This window comes from Cryptosporidium sp. chipmunk genotype I (genome assembly GCF_004936735.1).
Source record: "Cryptosporidium sp. chipmunk genotype I strain 37763 chromosome Unknown contig_10, whole genome shotgun sequence".
In the NCBI taxonomy this organism is placed as follows: Eukaryota; Apicomplexa; class Conoidasida; order Eucoccidiorida; family Cryptosporidiidae; genus Cryptosporidium; species Cryptosporidium sp. chipmunk genotype I.
Genome location: NW_027125596.1, coordinates 473565 through 492091, shown reverse-complemented (window position 1 = coordinate 492091; position 18527 = coordinate 473565). Strand labels below are relative to the sequence as shown.

Below are 18527 nucleotides of genomic sequence, written 5' to 3'. Positions count from 1 at the left end.
ATGAAGAAATGGTGGGGAGAATGTGGTGAGGGGCTTAAACAACAGCTGGCCAGCTTTGAATAAAATAGAAGCAAATGCAAAAATTTCATTTTAGATTTAGTATGGGTGGCAAGATTATGCGCATATTGAAATTTTTCACAACATTTACACACAATAAGCTTGTTAGCGCTCAATGACAAATGTCTATCCATATAAAAAAGGACAATTAAAAGATGCGGAGTTTAAACAAATTGTACTGGCAAAGTATGAATCTTAATATTTACTTAAATATATTTTAGTATCTTTATGTATAAATTTATTTTTTTTTTTGAAAATTTGCTAATGAATTTTGAGTTTACATGCATGTAAATTAATAATTGTTTTTTTAATACCGGTGCCACGTAAGAGGAAAAAAAAAAGGAGGGTTGGCGCCTAAAGAATTTAGGTAGTATAATTTTTTAAGAGGAAAAGGTTTGTTCGTCAAATTTGACTTTTTGATGGAGAATCAGGTAATTTCCCAAGAAAGGACTGCCAATGAGATGAAGAAAGCGAACTTACCTCGCCTTCACTACTTGGATTGGCTGAAAACATTGGCTGTTTGGCTGGTAGTTTTCGTTCATGTGATTTATTACTTGAACTTGTTAAATATTGGAATAACCAGGAGCGAAAAGGAAATTGTCAAACAAATGATAGTATTTTTCTCAGAGTTTGGAATGCCCATTTTCTTTTACGTTTCAGGAAGAGCCAGCTTCCTTTCAAGTACATCAAGCTTGAGTATATTATTAAGAAAGAAGATTCTACGCCTGGCTTTACCTTTGATTTCTGGATATTTTATTTTATTGCCAATAACACATTACGTGGCAAATGGTAGAAGGCCATGTACTTATACATTGGACGGAACTCCTGCAAATTTTTATTTGTACTATTTAATGTATGTCAAGGATTTTAAATGTCATGGATTTGAGTGGCTTTGGTTTTTAGCTTTATTGATTGTTATTTCTCTGGTTATGTTTCCCTTTATAAAGGTTATGAAGGATCAGAAAAGAAGTGAGAATATTGCATATATAATTTCATGTGGATGTATTGCCGCAATTTTTGGTCCTATTGTAATATATAGTTATGATTTTCATCCATTAGCGCTTTTTGGACTTTCATTTCCACTAATGATTATGCTGGTTTCATCTCTAGTAATGAGATCAGCTAGAGGCAGGAAATCAGGTCTAAATGTTGCTTTAATATATTTAACGGCTACATCATTCATACTTGGAAGCTTATTTCTTGCGTTTTATAGTAATGTTGATTATAAATCCAGTACATCAGTTATTTCTTCTGATGAATATAGGCCTGTTTTTCCTGAAAAAGGTTTTCTTAGAGTCATTGATGACAGAAGAATGATGTTGGCTATTATATTCTATATATCATTCTATTCTGTTGGATTTATTGATCAGCTACTAAGTCATTACTGCTCTTCAAATGAGCAAGTCATTCCTGAAAACCAAGCTTTAATTGGAAGTCTTGAGGTTCAAAATTCTGGAGAATCTTCTGATTTAAATATACCAATGCCCATACCTAGTTCTAGTCAAGAAGATCTACCTGATGTGCAAGCTTGCAAAGAATTCAAGCTTAGTATTACCAAAAATCACCAAACTATTGACAAAATAAGCCTCTCAAATGATTATAACTATTATTCCAGTGATAAGATCCACAGTATTATTAATAATATGCCGGGAATGTTCAAGCCAACCCTCATATTCATATCTTTGGTTCTATATTCAATCAGTTTTTCTCTGGGCAACAATGGTATTGGATATATGTGGGCGTTTCCAATGTACAGAATACCAAGCAGCTCACTATTCTATGTTGCAGGATCATGGATTATCGTATTTGTATTGGATTCAATATGCCATTCACTACTTAATCATGTATTTGTTCCAAAATTATATTTCCACTTTACGGCATCATCAATTATAATATACATTGTACATATGCTTTGGCTTGAAGTAACTACGTCTTATATAATCATTCCACTCCAAATACCATATTTGCAATCAATTTTCCTTACTTTCACTATTACAACAATATTAAGTATAGCAACATACATTTTAGCAACCAAGGTTAAATTTATCGGATTTATTGTTGGGCTTACTACCGCTTTCACTTCTGGATCAAATAGTAATTTAAAGAAAAATCAGATATCTGACACAAAGACAAAGACTCAGCAAATATGTGTTTAAGCTATTTGAATTTCAATCTCTGTAAAAATAAAGACTGAAATGTTGTATATTAGAGACATTTCAAATTTCCTCCTGAAAACTTTTGAGCCAAACAATATAACTTAATTAAGAATAAATGGAAGAAACGAAAGCCATTAAATGAGTTGAATGTAATGGGTGGGGAATATAAATATATGTATGTATGTATGTATCTATGTATGTATGTATATATATATAATATTTTTATGTAAATGTATGTAATTAGTTGCTTGGGACACATTATAATCGTCAAATTAATAATTTAATCATTTAATTTAGCCTCAAAAATCTACCTTCATTACTTTCTGTTATTAATTTGTTCGCATGCATGCAGAAATACTTTGACCACTTTTGAGAAAAAGTGCGGGAAAAAAAGTGGAGAACACCGGCATCGATCCGATCACCTCTCGCATGCTAAGCGAGCGCTCTACCATCTGAGCTAGTTCCCCTTTCACGCCGAGGGTTATAATTTTAAGGTGATATTTATAAATTTAATAAAGAAATTAATTCTAGTATTAGCAATAGGGAAAATAGTTTGAAAATTTTGTGCGTAAATTAATGTGACCAGCTTACATGGTAATTTAGGAAAAAAGAATAATCTACTAAAGACTACTCGTGATAGCAGCTCTCAAATTTGTAGTATTCACATTTAGTTGACTTTTTTTCTCCCTAAATAACCAAAGCTTACTACTTCGCTAGCAAAGTAAAATTTAATGTACATTTAAAAACTTGAATTGAATAATAAATGGCGTTTATATTACGTGGGAAAAAATTTTAATAGTGAGGTTTGCTATAAAGAGTAAAATTAGATCAGTTAGATTCTTTAAATTAAATTCATTTGCAAATACTTATACTTAAGTACAATATTTAGCTCCAGTAAGAACAAATTAACAACAAAAATCTCAAAAAAGAGGAGAAATGTTAATTAAAACTTGTAGAATTAAACTTAATAAATATTTTCTCAAAAAAAAAAGTTTTGGCGGTAAAATAGGACTTATGTCTTAAATTATTAATAAATAGCAAACCAACGAGAAATTTATTAAGTTTATTAATATAGCAAGTACCTAAATTAGTTGAAGTGGAGATAGAGAAGGAAAATGCCAGAGAAAGAGTTAATTGAAGGAGTGCAGAAGATGGATATGGGCTATGATTTTGGTGAAAAGAAGAAGAAGAAGAAGAGCAAGGAACATAAGACGGGAGTTTCCGAAGTAGAAAGCAGTTATGTTGATGGATCAGGGCAATTGTTTGTTAAGGGTGCAATTTACCCATATGAGGAACTTCTGGAGAGAGTCAGAAGATTGATTCTTGAACACAACCCCGACTTGTGGGGAGCAAAGAGATATACCTTAAAGCCACCTCAAGTTGTTAGAGTTGGAAGCAAGAAAGTAGCATGGATTAACTTCCAGGAAATTTGTAATATTATGCAAAGAAATGCAGACCATGTCTTCCAGTTTGTGCTGAGCGAATTAGGAACTGAGGGGTCAATTGCTGGAGACGGTCAGCTCGTACTAAAAGGTAAATACGGACCAAAGCATATTGAGGTTTTACTTAGGAAATACATTATGGAGTATGTTGCATGCTCTATGTGCAAGTCTCCAAATACCAGACTTGAGAGAGATAATAGAACTCGTCTATATACAATTGTCTGTGCTGCTTGCGGTGCCAACAGAAGTGTACAAAACATTAAAACTGGCTTCCACGCTGTTTCTAGAGCTGATAGAAAGAAGGCTAAAGCTGCATAATTAATTCAAATATATGGCAAATCGAATATACTAGACTACAGTAACAAAGGATACTTGGGAAACAAGGGAGGAGGAATCAAGGGGAGCGGAAAACGAAAAAGAGAGGAAAATAATCTCTTTTTTTCTATTTTTTTAAAAATTTTTGAGAATTTGTTTTTCTTCTAAATCTCGAAGTTTTTGTTATCTAATATAATCAATAAAAAGTCCAAGCAAATGCTTTTGTTTCTAAAATCATCCCTTGTATATTTCTTGAAGAATAACCAGAATAACCAAGTTATTATGACAATATTAAAATAATAGTAGAAATAAGCTTACTATATAGATGAAAGTTTTTTATTCATATATTAATTTAGCTATAACTTAATATTCTATAATGTAAATTTACTGGTTTTTGTTTTTCAGTCATTACTTTCGTTCTTCTGGCACGCATTTGCACTTACAATCTACCATTGGGCATACTGTCTTTTCTTTAAACCAATCATTAATATGTTTTATATGCCCTCCATGTTTGCATTTTAGACAACGAGTATAAAGACCAAAAACTGGTTCTAAACAAATACTACAACTTTCTGATGCTGGCTTTAGTACTTGAGTATATCCAGATTTTGAAAATGAAGCTAAATCCAAAGGATAAGTTGAAACAGAGAAAGGTAAAACAGATCCAGTATTGTCTGATACTATTCTTCCTCCTTTTTCTCCAGAAAATGATATTTGATCTGATCCTAACTCTGATACAAACCCATTTGTTCTCGTTCCTCCCAATCGATTCCCCAATCCTTTTCTTGAAGAATGTCTTAATCTATACCTATTCTCAGTTCTTTTTATATGATTTGAAAGCTTTTGAATAGCAACAACCAAAATTCTGGCATCATAATTATTTCTAATTTCCAAATATAACTTCTTTAGTAAAGTAAACAGTTTTGTTTTATCAATCTGATCAAAATATGATGAACTAGAACAAGATGTATTAAACTCGTATATTAAAGAAGGAACAAAATCGTTTTCTTCTTCAAATTGTCTTTTAGACGCATTGAAATCACTTTTATTCTTAAAATATAAATGAACAACTGTTGGAGACAACATCATACTCAAATTTGAATTTTCAATAACATTGGTTGAATCAATACTAAAATTCTGTATATCCTTGACACTACGTCTTCTACTTTTATACAAAACTCTCGTTAACCAATTAAATAGTACGTATGTATATTTAAAATAATCTCCGTATAAAAATCTCTCCTCTGAAATATACTCTACTTTTCTTAGCATTTCATTAATTTCAATTAATATATTTTCATATCTGGCAGCTCTATTCAAATTATCCTCATCATTCACCTTCATTACCATTAAATAACTTCCTTGAGATATTATCAGCTTATCTAATGTATGAAATGTAAATGAAATCCTTGTTTTTTTCTCATAATTTTCACCTATTATTGCTTGCTGTTCAAACCCTATTCCATATACATGTTTTCTTGTTGATGATATTAACTCTAATTGCTGTTCTTTTTTAAATCCATCATTTTGAATTAATAATCCAAATATTAACTCCGGTAAACTTGAAATAACCCACACCCAATCTATTAATTGCTTTGCTACTTGGTTTTTATTATTTATTCTTAATTCACCAAACAGTGATGTTAATAATTCTTTATCCAACTCTATTCCAAATAATTCACACAATTTCTCTCTCTCTTTACCATTCAAAATTATGTTATCCACATAAACTCTTACCGGTATTATATTTTGCATGTAATTTTTTTCTTTTGCATGTAAATTGTCTAGTGACGTGTATTCATAATTTTTTGATATTTTTAATTCTTGTCCACGTGAATAAATATTTATTTCTGATTTTTCATTAATAGAAAGACATGAAAAAATTTCTTTAATTAAGAGAATTGTATTATTAGTAATATAATAGGTAGCTTTAATATTGTTTTTTTCTTGTGTTGTTAGAATTATTGTAAATTCAAAAGAATCTAAAACTAAATTAAGATTTGTATTATCCTCCATTACAAATTTCCCTCTCAATGATGGATGTCTTGAAAGTTTTGCAATAATCTTTTCATTTGATTCGATGGAAATTGAAATCAGATTATTTGCCATTTGTTGGTTTAATTTTACTTTTTCATAAATCATATTCAAATCTCTATAAAACCAGTCCATACAGAAGCTCTCAATGGTAAAGCTTGACATTTTGCCTATTTCACCTTCAGATGCAGTGCTCTTATTAGTTAATTGAGGTAAAGAAGTTGTATAGAAATTATATTTCATAGGCTCATCTTCGTTTTCAAAATAATTACTGCTAGCGTGGTTTCCTGCATTTAATCCTCGAAAAAGTGTTAATCCGCTATTTTTTCTTAAAAATATCCTTTTTACTGGGCTATTATATCTCAATTTAAGCTTCATAAGTCCCAAATCATCATTATACTTGATTTCACTGTAATAAAATCTTCCACTTTTGTCATTAATTATTAGATTATTTGTTCCTGGTAAAAAATCAAAAGCGTTAACCTTAATGCATGTTCCATTCTTCCAACTTAAATCTTGAATAACCCCCCCCCTATCAGCCTTATTCTGGCCTTTAGCCATTAAGGCATTACCTTCATCCTCCCCTAAGTCCTCATCATCTTCAACTGAACTTGATGAAAAGTTTAGCATTTCAAAATCTGGAGAAATATTAGGATTTGCTAATGATATATATTGCACTCCATTTGTGACTCTTAAGTTAGTTACACTGTTCAAAATCCCACTATAAGCTTTATTGGACCCTTCGACTGCTATTTGTGTATCGATGATACATAAAAAATCTGTCTCAGAAATCAAAATCTTATCTGAAGATAATGGTAGCCATGAAAATCCAACACTGCCTTTCTCTACTCCTCTTGTCTCCCTTTCCCTTCTCTTCCAATTTTCACTTATCCACTGATTCCTAGGCATAATCCCAGTTGGCTTAAGAACTCTAAGATCATAAATGCTTAAGAACTCTCCATTTTCATGTAAAGCTCCTAATAGATAAGAGTTTAAAGGATTCCATTTAATACAGTTTGTATTATAGAATGACATAAATGATAAATCTAGGTTTTTACTCCTTATGTCTGAAACTCTTATTAATGCATCCTCACAACTTGTTACAAAAGTACCTGTTGAGAAATGAGGGCTCCAATCAAAAGAACTAATATTCATCATTTGAGTTGAAATACAGTCCAGTCCAATACTTTCCAAAGTGCCATAAAGTACTGAATTTCCTTGAATATTTATAAAACTCTCACACATCCTTGGGTGAGTTCCAAACTTTACTATTTCAGGACAGTTAGAGCCATAATGGTCATATTCGTCCATGAAAATTGAATTAAGGTTGCTACTCGCTTCTGTGGACTTCTTTAATCCTAACTTCTTTACTTTATCCACCTTAACAAACCCTGGTCCACTGTCCACTCCATGCACCCACCTATTTAAACTATATATGTATACATCTTTCCTACTAAATATTCCAAATCTACCTGATATATCAACATCCACCGAATCTAACATGCCAACTCGAACACTCAAAATTCTACTAACTTCACCTTAATCAGTATGAAATATTCCCACACATATATTTCTTCTTTCCTATCAAATTTTACTACTCCCTGTCAATTCCTCTGTTGTCCCCCCACCCTTACCAAAAGCTTGATTCTTTTCTTCCTTAACTTTACTCAAAAACTACTTGCATATGTTTTGTATATAACTAATTATTCATATCCAAGCCTGTGATGCCTTTTTGTTTAATTTTCTCTCTTAAGTTACTTACTATTTCAATTTTGTTCGACCTCGATTAAATTTTATATTCTATTGCCTCCAACTGCCCCCCTCAGCATATTTATTTGCCCACTATTTTTTAGTCCCCATTTGCCATATTACGTGTGGCGGGTAAGTTTGGGCGGGAGCTGCGTTTTTCTCAGTTCTAAAGAGATCCTTAAAAGTTATTTAAAAAACTGGCAATTTTGGCGAAAGGGGTAATTCAGAAATTTGATTCGGAAAGAGATCCAAATAAAGTTTAGAATCTGTTGACCAATAGGTGTATTGCAAATTTTTGGGTTATATTCGAGAGCTTGCGCAAACCTGAACTGAATAATATATTACCACAGGAATAATAAATTGACGTAGCCATGCGATATGTTGGTATATATATTATCGGGAATACCAGCATACCCCATTAATAAAACTGCAAAACTCCTTAATTTTTTGTGAAATTTATGTGAATATGGGTATTATTTATAAAATCCGAGATTTTGTACTTCCTGGGACTTTTGGAAAAGGAAGAAGAGCTGATTTAACAGGAATTGTAGCCTCAATATACCAAATATTAATATACGCCTTTGTTCTGGCAAGCATATACAACTCTTTCGTGCTTTATTTTCGATTTGGGCGTATTAATAGCTTCGTTACGATTTATTCTGAATTAAATGGAATTGAGACACCTTCGTTGATATATTGTAGAGAAAGAGCTAGATTTGGAAATGAAATAAATGCATTTAATGGCGTAGTTCTAATGAGGATCCTGCATTACAACCGGTATTATTACAGTGATAATAAGAATATCCGAACATGTATTTATGAAGGAGTAACATGTTTATGTATAGATACTTGGAAGCAATCATATTATACTATTAAAGAATTAGAAAAAAACAAATTAACAGCTAATTTGAATAGTTCTTCAGAGTCGTATATTTTTCAAAACTCAAATTCTTATAAAGAGTTGAATTCTAGTCAATTCTCTGTATATCATCCAGGTAATTTTCCTGTTCCATTGTTTATTAGGAATGAAATAGATTACCAAATTAGTACAAGAATGTACACTAACGATAATGATGTAAAGTATAAACCTCATTTAATCAATTGGTGTGGATTGAATATTAGAGAAGGTACCGATCAAGGAAATCCGAATAATTCAAAAAATGCTAAAGGCTTTACGAAAAATTCTTCAAATAATATTCCACACTCAATGAAAAGTCGTGCTTCTATTAATACTGAAGTTAGCTCAAATATATTTTGTGAGCATAAAGATATGGTGGAGTTATTATTCATTTCAGAAGATAAGCTTGAAGGAGGTATCGTTGGATTCTATACATCTAAGAATCAATTTTCTTCTGAACCCATGTGGGTAAAGACCAGTTTTCCTGGGATCATTTTTGCTTTTCTTCAACTTGAGAAAAACTGGATTATCGACTTTCTTCTTCTTAAACGTTTATTATATCACAGAATGAATCCTTTTAATATCATCTATAGGTATTTTTCAAATTCGAATGGAAATGATTTATCTTCACTAGACGTGGGCAAGGAAGATTATCGTAATGAACTTAATATTGATTATGGCTTTCAGAAGAAAGATAAATCATACCTTGTTACAGAATCCCAACAAATTATTGCTGATATTGCCCAATTCCATGGTAAAGTACTACCGAATGATTGGTATCAATGGTTGAATGTACACCAACAAATCTCAAGAAACAATGGTACTGGTAATAATAGAATGGACTTTAATGAAAGCTCTAATACAGACTATGATTATTTTAATAATCCAACATTTGAAATGAATGATAAGCTATCAAATTTAACTAATGAGCCTTCAGAACTCTTAAAGTCAAAATATTCAACGCTTTGGGTAAGATCTGAGTATCAAATTTTTGTTACTCCCAATACTGTCAGAGTTGCAAATAAACACTTCCTTCTTAAAACTTTTGGACTGATAATGTCAATTATATTTTCCTTAAATTATCTCAACCTGTTCCATTCTGTATTTCCTTATTACCGAGGGGAAGTACCTAAGTTAACTGTTTCACCTTTAACAAAGTTTCTTTCATGTAACCTTCTTAATTCTTATCATGATAAACAATAGAAAAGAATTTCTTACTTATAGAAGAATTTTTAATATTCATTAATACAATATATTACCGCTGCTATTTATTCTCCGTTTTTTTCCAGCATTTTGGATCAAACTTTGAATTGTTTACTTTTTCAATTATTGTTAAAGTAAATCCGTTTTTTACTGCATCTTTGAGTAGTAGATATTAATATATATCTAGAATACAAGAAAAGAATGAAAAATTTAAAACTTCCAACGATTACCACAATTTAAACAACGTACAAACGTTGTCATAGGTTCGTCAGCTGATCTTGTCTGCATTTGATAATATGTTGTCTTATTAGTTTTGCATTTTCCGCAAGTAAATTGGCCTTCCTTCTGTATTAAATTCCTCAAGTCCCAATCAGACTGACAAGCTTCCAAGCTTTCCTGTTTATGTTTCTCTCTCTCTTTTTGTTTTGCATCTGAGGCCATTTCTCTGCTTTGCATCCTAGCAATTTCTTCTGGTGTAATTTTTCCAACATATAACTTTGAGTTTAATTCAGGATTTTTTAAATCACTTAAATTCCATTTAATTGTTTTAAGCTGCAAATTGTAGTCACGAACTGAATTCTCGCCTTTGAGTATATACTCACGATGTAACACGGATTCAATTTCTGCAGCAATTTCACAAACTTGCGATTCTTTCATTAATTTTGCTTGAGAATATGGTACGCCTGTTACCATGGCCTTCCATAAGAAATTCCTTGCTTTGTCTCTCATTACATCCCCTGTTAAAGGACCAGTATACTCTTTATGTAAACTTTCCTCTTTCTTAATTTCTTCTTTTGATTCGTCCTTTACCTGGGCCTGGTTTTCTAAATTATCTTTTATTGTATTTTCTTCGTGAGATTTTTTCAGCTTTTTAGTTGTGGATGAAGCATCTTGATCGTTTAATTTCGCATCATTATTAGAGCTTTGCTGAATATTGGTTGCTAATGCATCCTTCCACTTTCTAATTAATTCGTCAGCCTTTGTAACTATTGCAATATTATTTACTGCGCAAAACCCTTTTTTAACTGCAGTCATTACTACCCCTATCTTAGTCTGCTTTAGTATTTCTCGATTAATACTGACTGATTCAAGCTTTTCCAAAATAGTAATTACTTCACCATATGTAGATTCTGACTCCTTTTTTAAAATTAACTTCTCCAAACTCTCTTTCATTAACTTAATTTCGAGAATAATATCTTTTGAATCACTCATATTTCTGAAATAGCAATAATCAACAGATTAATCAAAACGCCAAATATATATTTATTTATATGCTTATTATTGTGTGCCTTTAGCTTCTTAGTCAAATTTTTTGTATTTTTCTTTAAAATAGAATGATTTTAGCCTTTTTAGTCGACTTGGACCAACCAGGTTTCATCAGTTAACTTCACCTGTAACTCTCTTAAAGTTAATTCTTATTCTAATATAATGTGCAATGTTATATTTTTACTTCCTACTCCCAGGGAATTTTTTTTTGTTTTTGATGTTTTTTGATTATTAGTTTGTATTAAATTATCAATTAATTAAATATTGCCGCCATGTCTGACATCTTGCTATTTACATGAGAAGTAGGGAAAAATTTATTGAATTGGAAACTTCATGCAGTAATTGTCTTAGCCTTGATCAAAGCTTAATTAATTTTAATTCAATGTAACTTAAATAAAAAATTGTCTAGAGAAATTCCACTTACAAGTTTACCCAAGCCAATAAATACCTTTTTTTCTTTAAATATATTGCCATTATTTAACTTTATTTTGATAATGAAATATTAAAACAAATGATTTACTAAATATTACGATGTAAGAAATAATTTTCTGGTTGTTAAAATTTAAGATATATATATTATAATTTTTTTCTTTTGTTCTTAATATTATTCCCATTCAAAAACCGGAAAGCACAATTTATCATAAAATGACTTTTTATATTACATCCATATTACTACATCAATTGTTAAATCAATCCAATATTTTATACTATCTTCTTTTATTTCCTCACAATATTTACCCACATTTCAATAGGCTTTTTTTTATTCCTTAATTTTATTATATTCTATTTTTATATTATTTTAATTTTATTATTACATGTTTATACATGTGGACAAAAAATTGATGATAAAAATTTGTGCATACCGGTATAGAAAAACTGGCAAAAAAAAATTTAGTGCAAGTTTGCATGCATGTATAAAAACTGTCCACATGAAAAAAATAATAAAAATTTGATTATTGAAATAGTAATGTAAGTAAGCCACAGGTAATTGCATGCATGGAATAATAAATCAAGATAAAAAGTAGATAGCCAGAAGGAAATCAGTCAGTTAATAGAAATTAAACTAAATTTGTACGAGTGTACATAATAATTGAATTAATTTCGAGCTAATAATATAGCTAATTAAGCTTCTTAAAGGGAGATTATTACTAGTTACAAGACTCAAGAAAGAAAGCAGCATATATATATATATATATATATATACCATCTGTGAATACATCTATTAGAACAACTTTAATCGTTAATATATTTCAAAGCAAAAAAAATGTCTTACGCAGAAACTTTAAAGAATCAAAGTGAATCACTCTTATCTTCAGCCCAACAAGGAATTGACAAGGCTCGTGAATATGCAGACTACGAAAAGGCTTCAGGCTTCTTGTTTCCACACCCATTAGGAAAAGTTGGGCCTCTTCCATTAAGAAGAGTGGTGACAATAATTTCATCAATTACTTTGGCTTTTTCAATATTTCAAATTTTCACTGCAATGAGTTTTCCAGGACTCATTGTAGCAGTTGCAAGATTTGGAGTTGGTGTTGTTGGACTTATTGCAGCTTATCAAAAACAAGAATCAACTTCCAAAATGTTTGCATATGCACAAGCCCTATTACTTACTATCAGCTCACTATTACTTGTTTCAGCAGTATTCTTTGCAATTATCAGAATCGGCTTCTCAGTATTTTCGTTTGTAGTTTTGGTTATTTCCATTATTACCGTTGGATTCGACTACTTTGCTGCCTGGGTTGCAAGCTCTTACTATGAAGCTTTGAGAAGAGGTGTCAGTGTTGAATCACAAGCATAAAAGAACATTAAAAGTTGTCCCTATACAAAATTATATGATGTTAATTATTTATATTGAAATTAATTCTCATTTAACTTTAAAAAAGAATACTAACAATATAATTACATCATAATTACTATTAAATACACTTAACTAGGGTAATATCTTATTACATATATATAATATACTGAGTGTAAAAATATTAATCTATTAAATATATTTTTAATATGAACTTTGACTGTAAAATTAATTTTTTTTCTTTAAATATTCTTGAAATAAAATATTTATATATAATATATATATAAGTAATTTATATAAAATAAAATGGATTAAACAATTAATTTTTGTTATCCTTTCTAACTGAATCAATTAATTTATCTAAACCAAAAGGATCATCCTCATCTCTCTCAAATTCAACAGGTTTTGTTCTAAAGGTTGTTTTGGAATTATCGGTACCAGAAAATGAAGGTACATGAACTCTTCCTCCAATACTTTCTTCAACTCGGCTTTCTTCAAAAGTATATAACCCTCTATACTTCAAGCTATTTGTATTAAATAATGGTTTATCATAAACACTTATTGTATCATTGGAAAATCCTGAATCTAAGCCTGATATCCTGTTAAACAGTCTTGCATCAAATTGAACCTCAGAAGAAGACCCAAAATTAGCAGATTGAGCTTGACCTAAAGCAATATGTTCAGAAATATCTCTATCACTATCACGTAGTGTTTTTGACTTTTTCCCTGCTCTTTCTTGTCTGAATTCTCTTTCTATTTCTCTTCTTTTCTCTAATTCTATTCTTCTAATATAGTCAAATTCATCAATTTCTTTCTCTGATCCTTCTTTTTTATCTTGATAAAATTCTGGAATCTTTGAAAGAAGATGATGGTTATTTCTTTCATATCTTGATGATTCTGCTAATTTTCTAAGCTTCTCCTCTCTTTCCATTTCCTCTCTAATCTTTTTTTGTTTTTGAAGCTCATTTCTAAGTTTAATTTGCTCTCTTGCATTCTTCTCTGCCAGTTGTAATGATTCACTTAATGATGCAAATCTATGATTAACTGAAATATCAATTAAATCACGGGTGTCAGCTTGTACTCTTTTATCTAAAGGTACAGTATATCCCATAGGGTTCTTCCAGTTTGAAATGCTTGGAGGAATATTCCACTCTTTAATTTCGTCTTGGGTAAGTTTCTTTGATGGTGGTCTTAAAATAGGAACCATTTCTTCCCTTTTTGTGCCTCCTAATATTCTATTTCTGAATCTGGGAAGTTCTAGAGGATCTTTAGGTCTTTCTACTACTTTAATTATTCTTTCTGCAAACCTCGGGTCGTATCCTATAGTATCAGAGCTTGATCTATATTTAATAAATTCGGCCTTAGTTTCTTTTTTGCTTTCCTTAAATGGATGAAGAGTATCCTGTTTTCTATCAATTACTAAATCCAAGGCCTTTTTAGTCTTTTCATAAATTTCCAATTCTTCTGATTCTGTAGGTCTCTTTAAGGTTTCTCCTCCATGCCTTAACTTTCCATCACTTCTAAAACTTGCCAACTTCCTTTCATCATCTAAAACACACAAATCAGTTGTATTCGTACTTTTATGCAATTCTAACGCTAATTTGTTGCTTTTCATTGTTTTGTATTCATTTGAATTATTGCAAAAGTATTGAAAAAAATTAGCTCTATAAGCCATAAATTAATTTAAATTTAGTTTATTGTTTAACTTAATTAAATCCTCTTTTACAGTAATATCACTATTAAAATTATAACAATTTATTATTAAATACTTGCAGTTAAAAAGCTTATTCCCTATATTGGAGTAGATAATAAAAGAAACTGATCATTAATTAATTCTTTCTTGATCCCCAAACGCCAACCTTAAAAGCAGTATAATATCTCGGAAATTTTATGAATTCCTTTGATTTCTTGCATAATTAAAATATATTTATAATTGACTAATTGTTTTGCCCGCAATTTGCTTTTTACATTTTTTTTTTTAATTGTATACCGGTGATTAGTAATGAACACGTAATGTCCACATTAATTGTATAGATAAATTATTTGTGTACCGGAGTACTTAGAATTGCAAGAAGAGTGCGTGCATGCATGTAAAAACAATTAATTAACTGATTTAGAATAATTCAAAAAGTAAATAGAGAAGAATTGAAACAAAAGTTAGCAAGATTTTATTTTAAAATTACAAGAATGAAGCGCACAAGCATATGTTAATTAAGTTTAAAAAAAAATCATATATAAAACGAAATTACATATATATATATATATATTAATAATAATTAATGGACAAGACCATTTGCAGTCTTATTACCAGCCATTTTTTGATTCTTCTTCTTGTTTTGTTTATTAGCCCTGTAAGATTGAATTGAAGTATCCATGGTTCCGCCTGTAGTCTTCATCCTCTTATATTCAGCTTGGTCATCTTCTAGCATCTTCATGAAAGAATTATACTTGGAATTTTGTTTTCTAGATTTATCCGCTCTACTCTCATGCCACGCATCTGCTATCACTTGTGAATCTTTTCTGAGTTGTCTATTGGCTTGTCTTCTAGCAGTATTGACTTCCTTTCTCATTCTGGAAAGATAAAGTCTTTTTTCATGTTCATACTGAGATTCTTTGGGACCATGTTTAGCTTTAAGCATAGCCTTGGCAGCAAATGGAACAGATGGATCATCAATTTTGGGAATTAACGATCTAATTGTTGGAGTTTGTCTTGGGCAAAGGCTAATTGGTTTTTGAGACCTGTTAACGATTTCTGTGGAAATTGATTCAATTTCAGAGACTAAATTTAATAATATTTGACAATTATTCAGTTTCATTAATGAATAATTCACTTGTTTGATATTTTCACGAATGAGATGAAGTATGGTAGCATGGAACCCTTGTAAATCTTTGAAAACAGAAATCACTCTAAGAAGAGATCTAAGAATTCCCATTGATAATTGGATTCCTTTTTCATTAGAAAAATTATCATTGCCATTACTATTACTATCATTATCAGAAGGTAATAACAACCATTTAAGGCAACTTAATGATAAAGTAAAGTATCCGATACTGAATCTTTCAAGCAAATCATCACTATTATTATGCGATTTACTATTTACATAACCAATACTAGATATTTCCAATAGACCGATTACTCCAATCATACAACTAATATTTGGATTATTACCCCCAGCAAGCCTTACTTGGTTGTATTTAAAGTGTTCACTATCTTGATCTGGTGTGATAGTGTTCAATAAAGATTTTCCAACTTGACTCCATCTATGGGCCCACTGTTCCAAGCATATAATTACTGGAGTTAAAATGGGATGCTGAGCATCAGTAACTGGGAATAATACAAACATCATCCTACAGATCACAATATGTTCTAAAGTTAATTCATATATATCTTCAGAAAGTTGGTACAAAGATGGGCATTCCTCCAATATCTCGGTATAATAGTTTTCATTTTCAACATTTAAAAGGTTATCATTTAAAAACTTTTCAACTTTTTTATATTTGTGGTAAACACTTGGAAACGTTGAATGACAGATTTCAAATGTAAAATATGTGAAAATGATAAGGCATTCTTTTGGATCAGTTTCTGCCATAAACAGTAAATGGCCACTCATAAGCTTAAGATAATTAATAATGAATTGAAAAACACTCTTCTTTTCAAAATCTAATTCCGCTGATCTTAGGCACTTTAGTGGATATTTAACGAGAAAGCCAAGAAGAAGCTTTAGGTCGTTTAACATTGCAGTATCTCCCTTATTAAAACATGACCTAAATCTGCTAATAAGTTTCCATTGAGATTTTGGAGAAAATCCACTCATAAATTCCATAAGCCCTCGCACACTATATTCTTTCAAAATACTCTTCAAATTAATGCTAAAGGGTAAATTCTGTTCAGATTCATCATTGACCAACCAGTCAATTTCTTCATTTTCTTTTATTCCAAAATCAAAGAATCCTTTAAAAGTGGGCATTATCACCTTTTCATCCTCCCCCTCTTTCTCACCCTTTTCCTCCTCACCCTCCATTTTCTTTTCCTCCATTTTCTTTTCCTCCAATTTCGCTTCCTCCTTCCTCTCATTCTCTTCTTCTTCATCCTCTTTTTCTTCATTCTCTTCTTCTTCATCCTCTTCTTCCTCATCCTCTTCTTCCTCATCCTCCTCTTTCTCCTCTTCCTCCTCAAAATCATCTCTGAAATACTCTGTTTCGGATTCAGTGCTTAATTCAATATCAATGTTGGAGTGATCAAGCAACATCCTTTCTCTTCTCTCCTTCTCAAGCCTCTCAAGTTTTTCAGCATTAAGCTTTGCAATTTCTTCATCAGTTTTAATTCTATCAGAAACGCCGGTTCTTGTATCAAATTTGAGAAGATTTCTAAGTTGCTCATACTCGTCCAATTCTTCCATAGTCTTGTCAGATGACTGAACATTATTATGCTCAGTATTAGAAGTATTGGTATTAACATTCAGCAAAGAATTGATCCTGTCCTTTCTAGATTGTTTAAAACTAAGCATTGATTGAACTTGAGAAAATGCATCATCCAAGCTAGCCAACTCCTCCTCAAGACTCTCTCTGTGCCTCTTCATCTCCATCTTTGCAAGCTTACTCTTTTGCATAATTTCTTTAAATATTTCCTGTCTAGATTTAGTTAAAGTACCATCTGAGTTTCCTTGCCCAAAGAAAAAACCTGGCATATTCTTCTCATCCAAAATACTATCCCCTTTGCGATCACCATTATAGCTACCATCCTCAAATTCATTGTCTTCATCTATTTCACCATTATATTTACGAATAACTTTATCATCCAATGTTGAAATAGATTTTCCTTGATGTGTAAACTCCAAATTATCGACACTATTATTGTTAAAATCTTCACCAAGATGACCTCCAAAATTGCCACTAATACTTTGATTAGTTATATAGTCATTATCAACATCATCCTCTTCGTCCAAATTAAAGTTGTTCTTTTTCTTCTTTACCTTCTTCTTTAACTGCTTAGTAGCTATTAAAGTCTGATAATTGTCTCCAGTAAAGTCTTTTCTTAGACTAAACTTTTCTCTCTCATCACTAAACTCACTCTTCCTTCCTTCATCATACAATTCCTTAAGCAAAGACTTCCTTCTCTCAAGAAAATCACGATCATTATACCCCAATCTATCTTTCTTTTTCTCCAATGAACTTTCTGTAAAACCAGAATTTCTACTCTTTATTACTTTCAAATGAGGGTCCTTCTTTTTATATTTCACCGTATTAAATGCTAAACTCAAATCTTTTATTCCATTTTGCTTGGCCATCTTTCATACTAATTGAGAGCTTATTTCATCTAAATCTGAAAAATTTTAAGATAATTACAAATAAATATTAAAACTTGAAGGTAATAATCAAATCAATTAATATTTCCAATTTAACACCATATTCAAGAATTAAATTGAATTAATGACTTTAAAAACTCTTCCCCTTTTCAGCAACTTTCCTCTCACTTAAAATACTCTTGTAATTTTTGACTTTTATCTAAAATTTCCTTTTTTTAATTTACTTGAAAATATATAATTAAAAGGCGGGCTCACTCTACAATAGCACCAAGTTACCTATTTTTAGATTAAAAAATTTTTTTTGTC

At 30.8% G+C, this 18527-nt stretch overlaps 8 protein-coding genes across 8 annotated transcripts; 4 read left to right on the top strand and 4 right to left on the bottom strand.

Annotated features, from left to right (window-relative positions):
• Positions 1-476: 476 nt before the first annotated feature.
• Positions 477-2213, top strand: ELE39_000204 (protein with 12x transmembrane regions; the record flags this gene model as incomplete). The annotated part of the gene is made up of 1 exon (XM_067343228.1): positions 477-2213. The coding sequence occupies one exon, from the start codon at positions 477-479 to the stop codon at positions 2211-2213; it is 1737 nt and encodes a 578-aa protein (XP_067201162.1).
• Positions 2214-3328: 1115 nt separating this feature from the next.
• On the top strand, positions 3329-3973 carry ELE39_000203 (translation initiation factor if-2 betam beta subunit; the record flags this gene model as incomplete). Its single annotated transcript, XM_067343227.1, has 1 exon — positions 3329-3973. One exon carries the CDS (start codon positions 3329-3331, stop codon positions 3971-3973), a length of 645 nt encoding a protein of 214 aa, XP_067201161.1.
• A 405-nt stretch (positions 3974-4378) lies between these two features.
• ELE39_000202 (WD40 repeat and RING finger domain-containing) lies at positions 4379-7507 on the bottom strand (the record flags this gene model as incomplete). The annotated part of the gene is made up of 1 exon (XM_067343226.1): positions 4379-7507. The coding sequence occupies one exon, from the start codon at positions 7505-7507 to the stop codon at positions 4379-4381; it is 3129 nt and encodes a 1042-aa protein (XP_067201160.1).
• Positions 7508-8219: 712 nt separating this feature from the next.
• ELE39_000201 (uncharacterized protein) lies at positions 8220-9854 on the top strand (the record flags this gene model as incomplete). The annotated part of the gene is made up of 1 exon (XM_067343225.1): positions 8220-9854. One exon carries the CDS (start codon positions 8220-8222, stop codon positions 9852-9854), a length of 1635 nt encoding a protein of 544 aa, XP_067201159.1.
• Positions 9855-10064: 210 nt separating this feature from the next.
• On the bottom strand, positions 10065-11066 carry ELE39_000199 (transcription elongation factor TFIIS; the record flags this gene model as incomplete). The annotated part of the gene is made up of 1 exon (XM_067343223.1): positions 10065-11066. The coding sequence occupies one exon, from the start codon at positions 11064-11066 to the stop codon at positions 10065-10067; it is 1002 nt and encodes a 333-aa protein (XP_067201157.1).
• A 1318-nt stretch (positions 11067-12384) lies between these two features.
• ELE39_000198 (uncharacterized protein) lies at positions 12385-12918 on the top strand (the record flags this gene model as incomplete). The annotated part of the gene is made up of 1 exon (XM_067343222.1): positions 12385-12918. One exon carries the CDS (start codon positions 12385-12387, stop codon positions 12916-12918), a length of 534 nt encoding a protein of 177 aa, XP_067201156.1.
• Positions 12919-13234: 316 nt separating this feature from the next.
• ELE39_000197 (SNW family nuclear) lies at positions 13235-14530 on the bottom strand (the record flags this gene model as incomplete). The annotated part of the gene is made up of 1 exon (XM_067343221.1): positions 13235-14530. The coding sequence occupies one exon, from the start codon at positions 14528-14530 to the stop codon at positions 13235-13237; it is 1296 nt and encodes a 431-aa protein (XP_067201155.1).
• Positions 14531-15191: 661 nt separating this feature from the next.
• ELE39_000196 (uncharacterized protein) lies at positions 15192-18203 on the bottom strand (the record flags this gene model as incomplete). The annotated part of the gene is made up of 1 exon (XM_067343220.1): positions 15192-18203. The coding sequence occupies one exon, from the start codon at positions 18201-18203 to the stop codon at positions 15192-15194; it is 3012 nt and encodes a 1003-aa protein (XP_067201154.1).
• Positions 18204-18527: the final 324 nt, after the last annotated feature.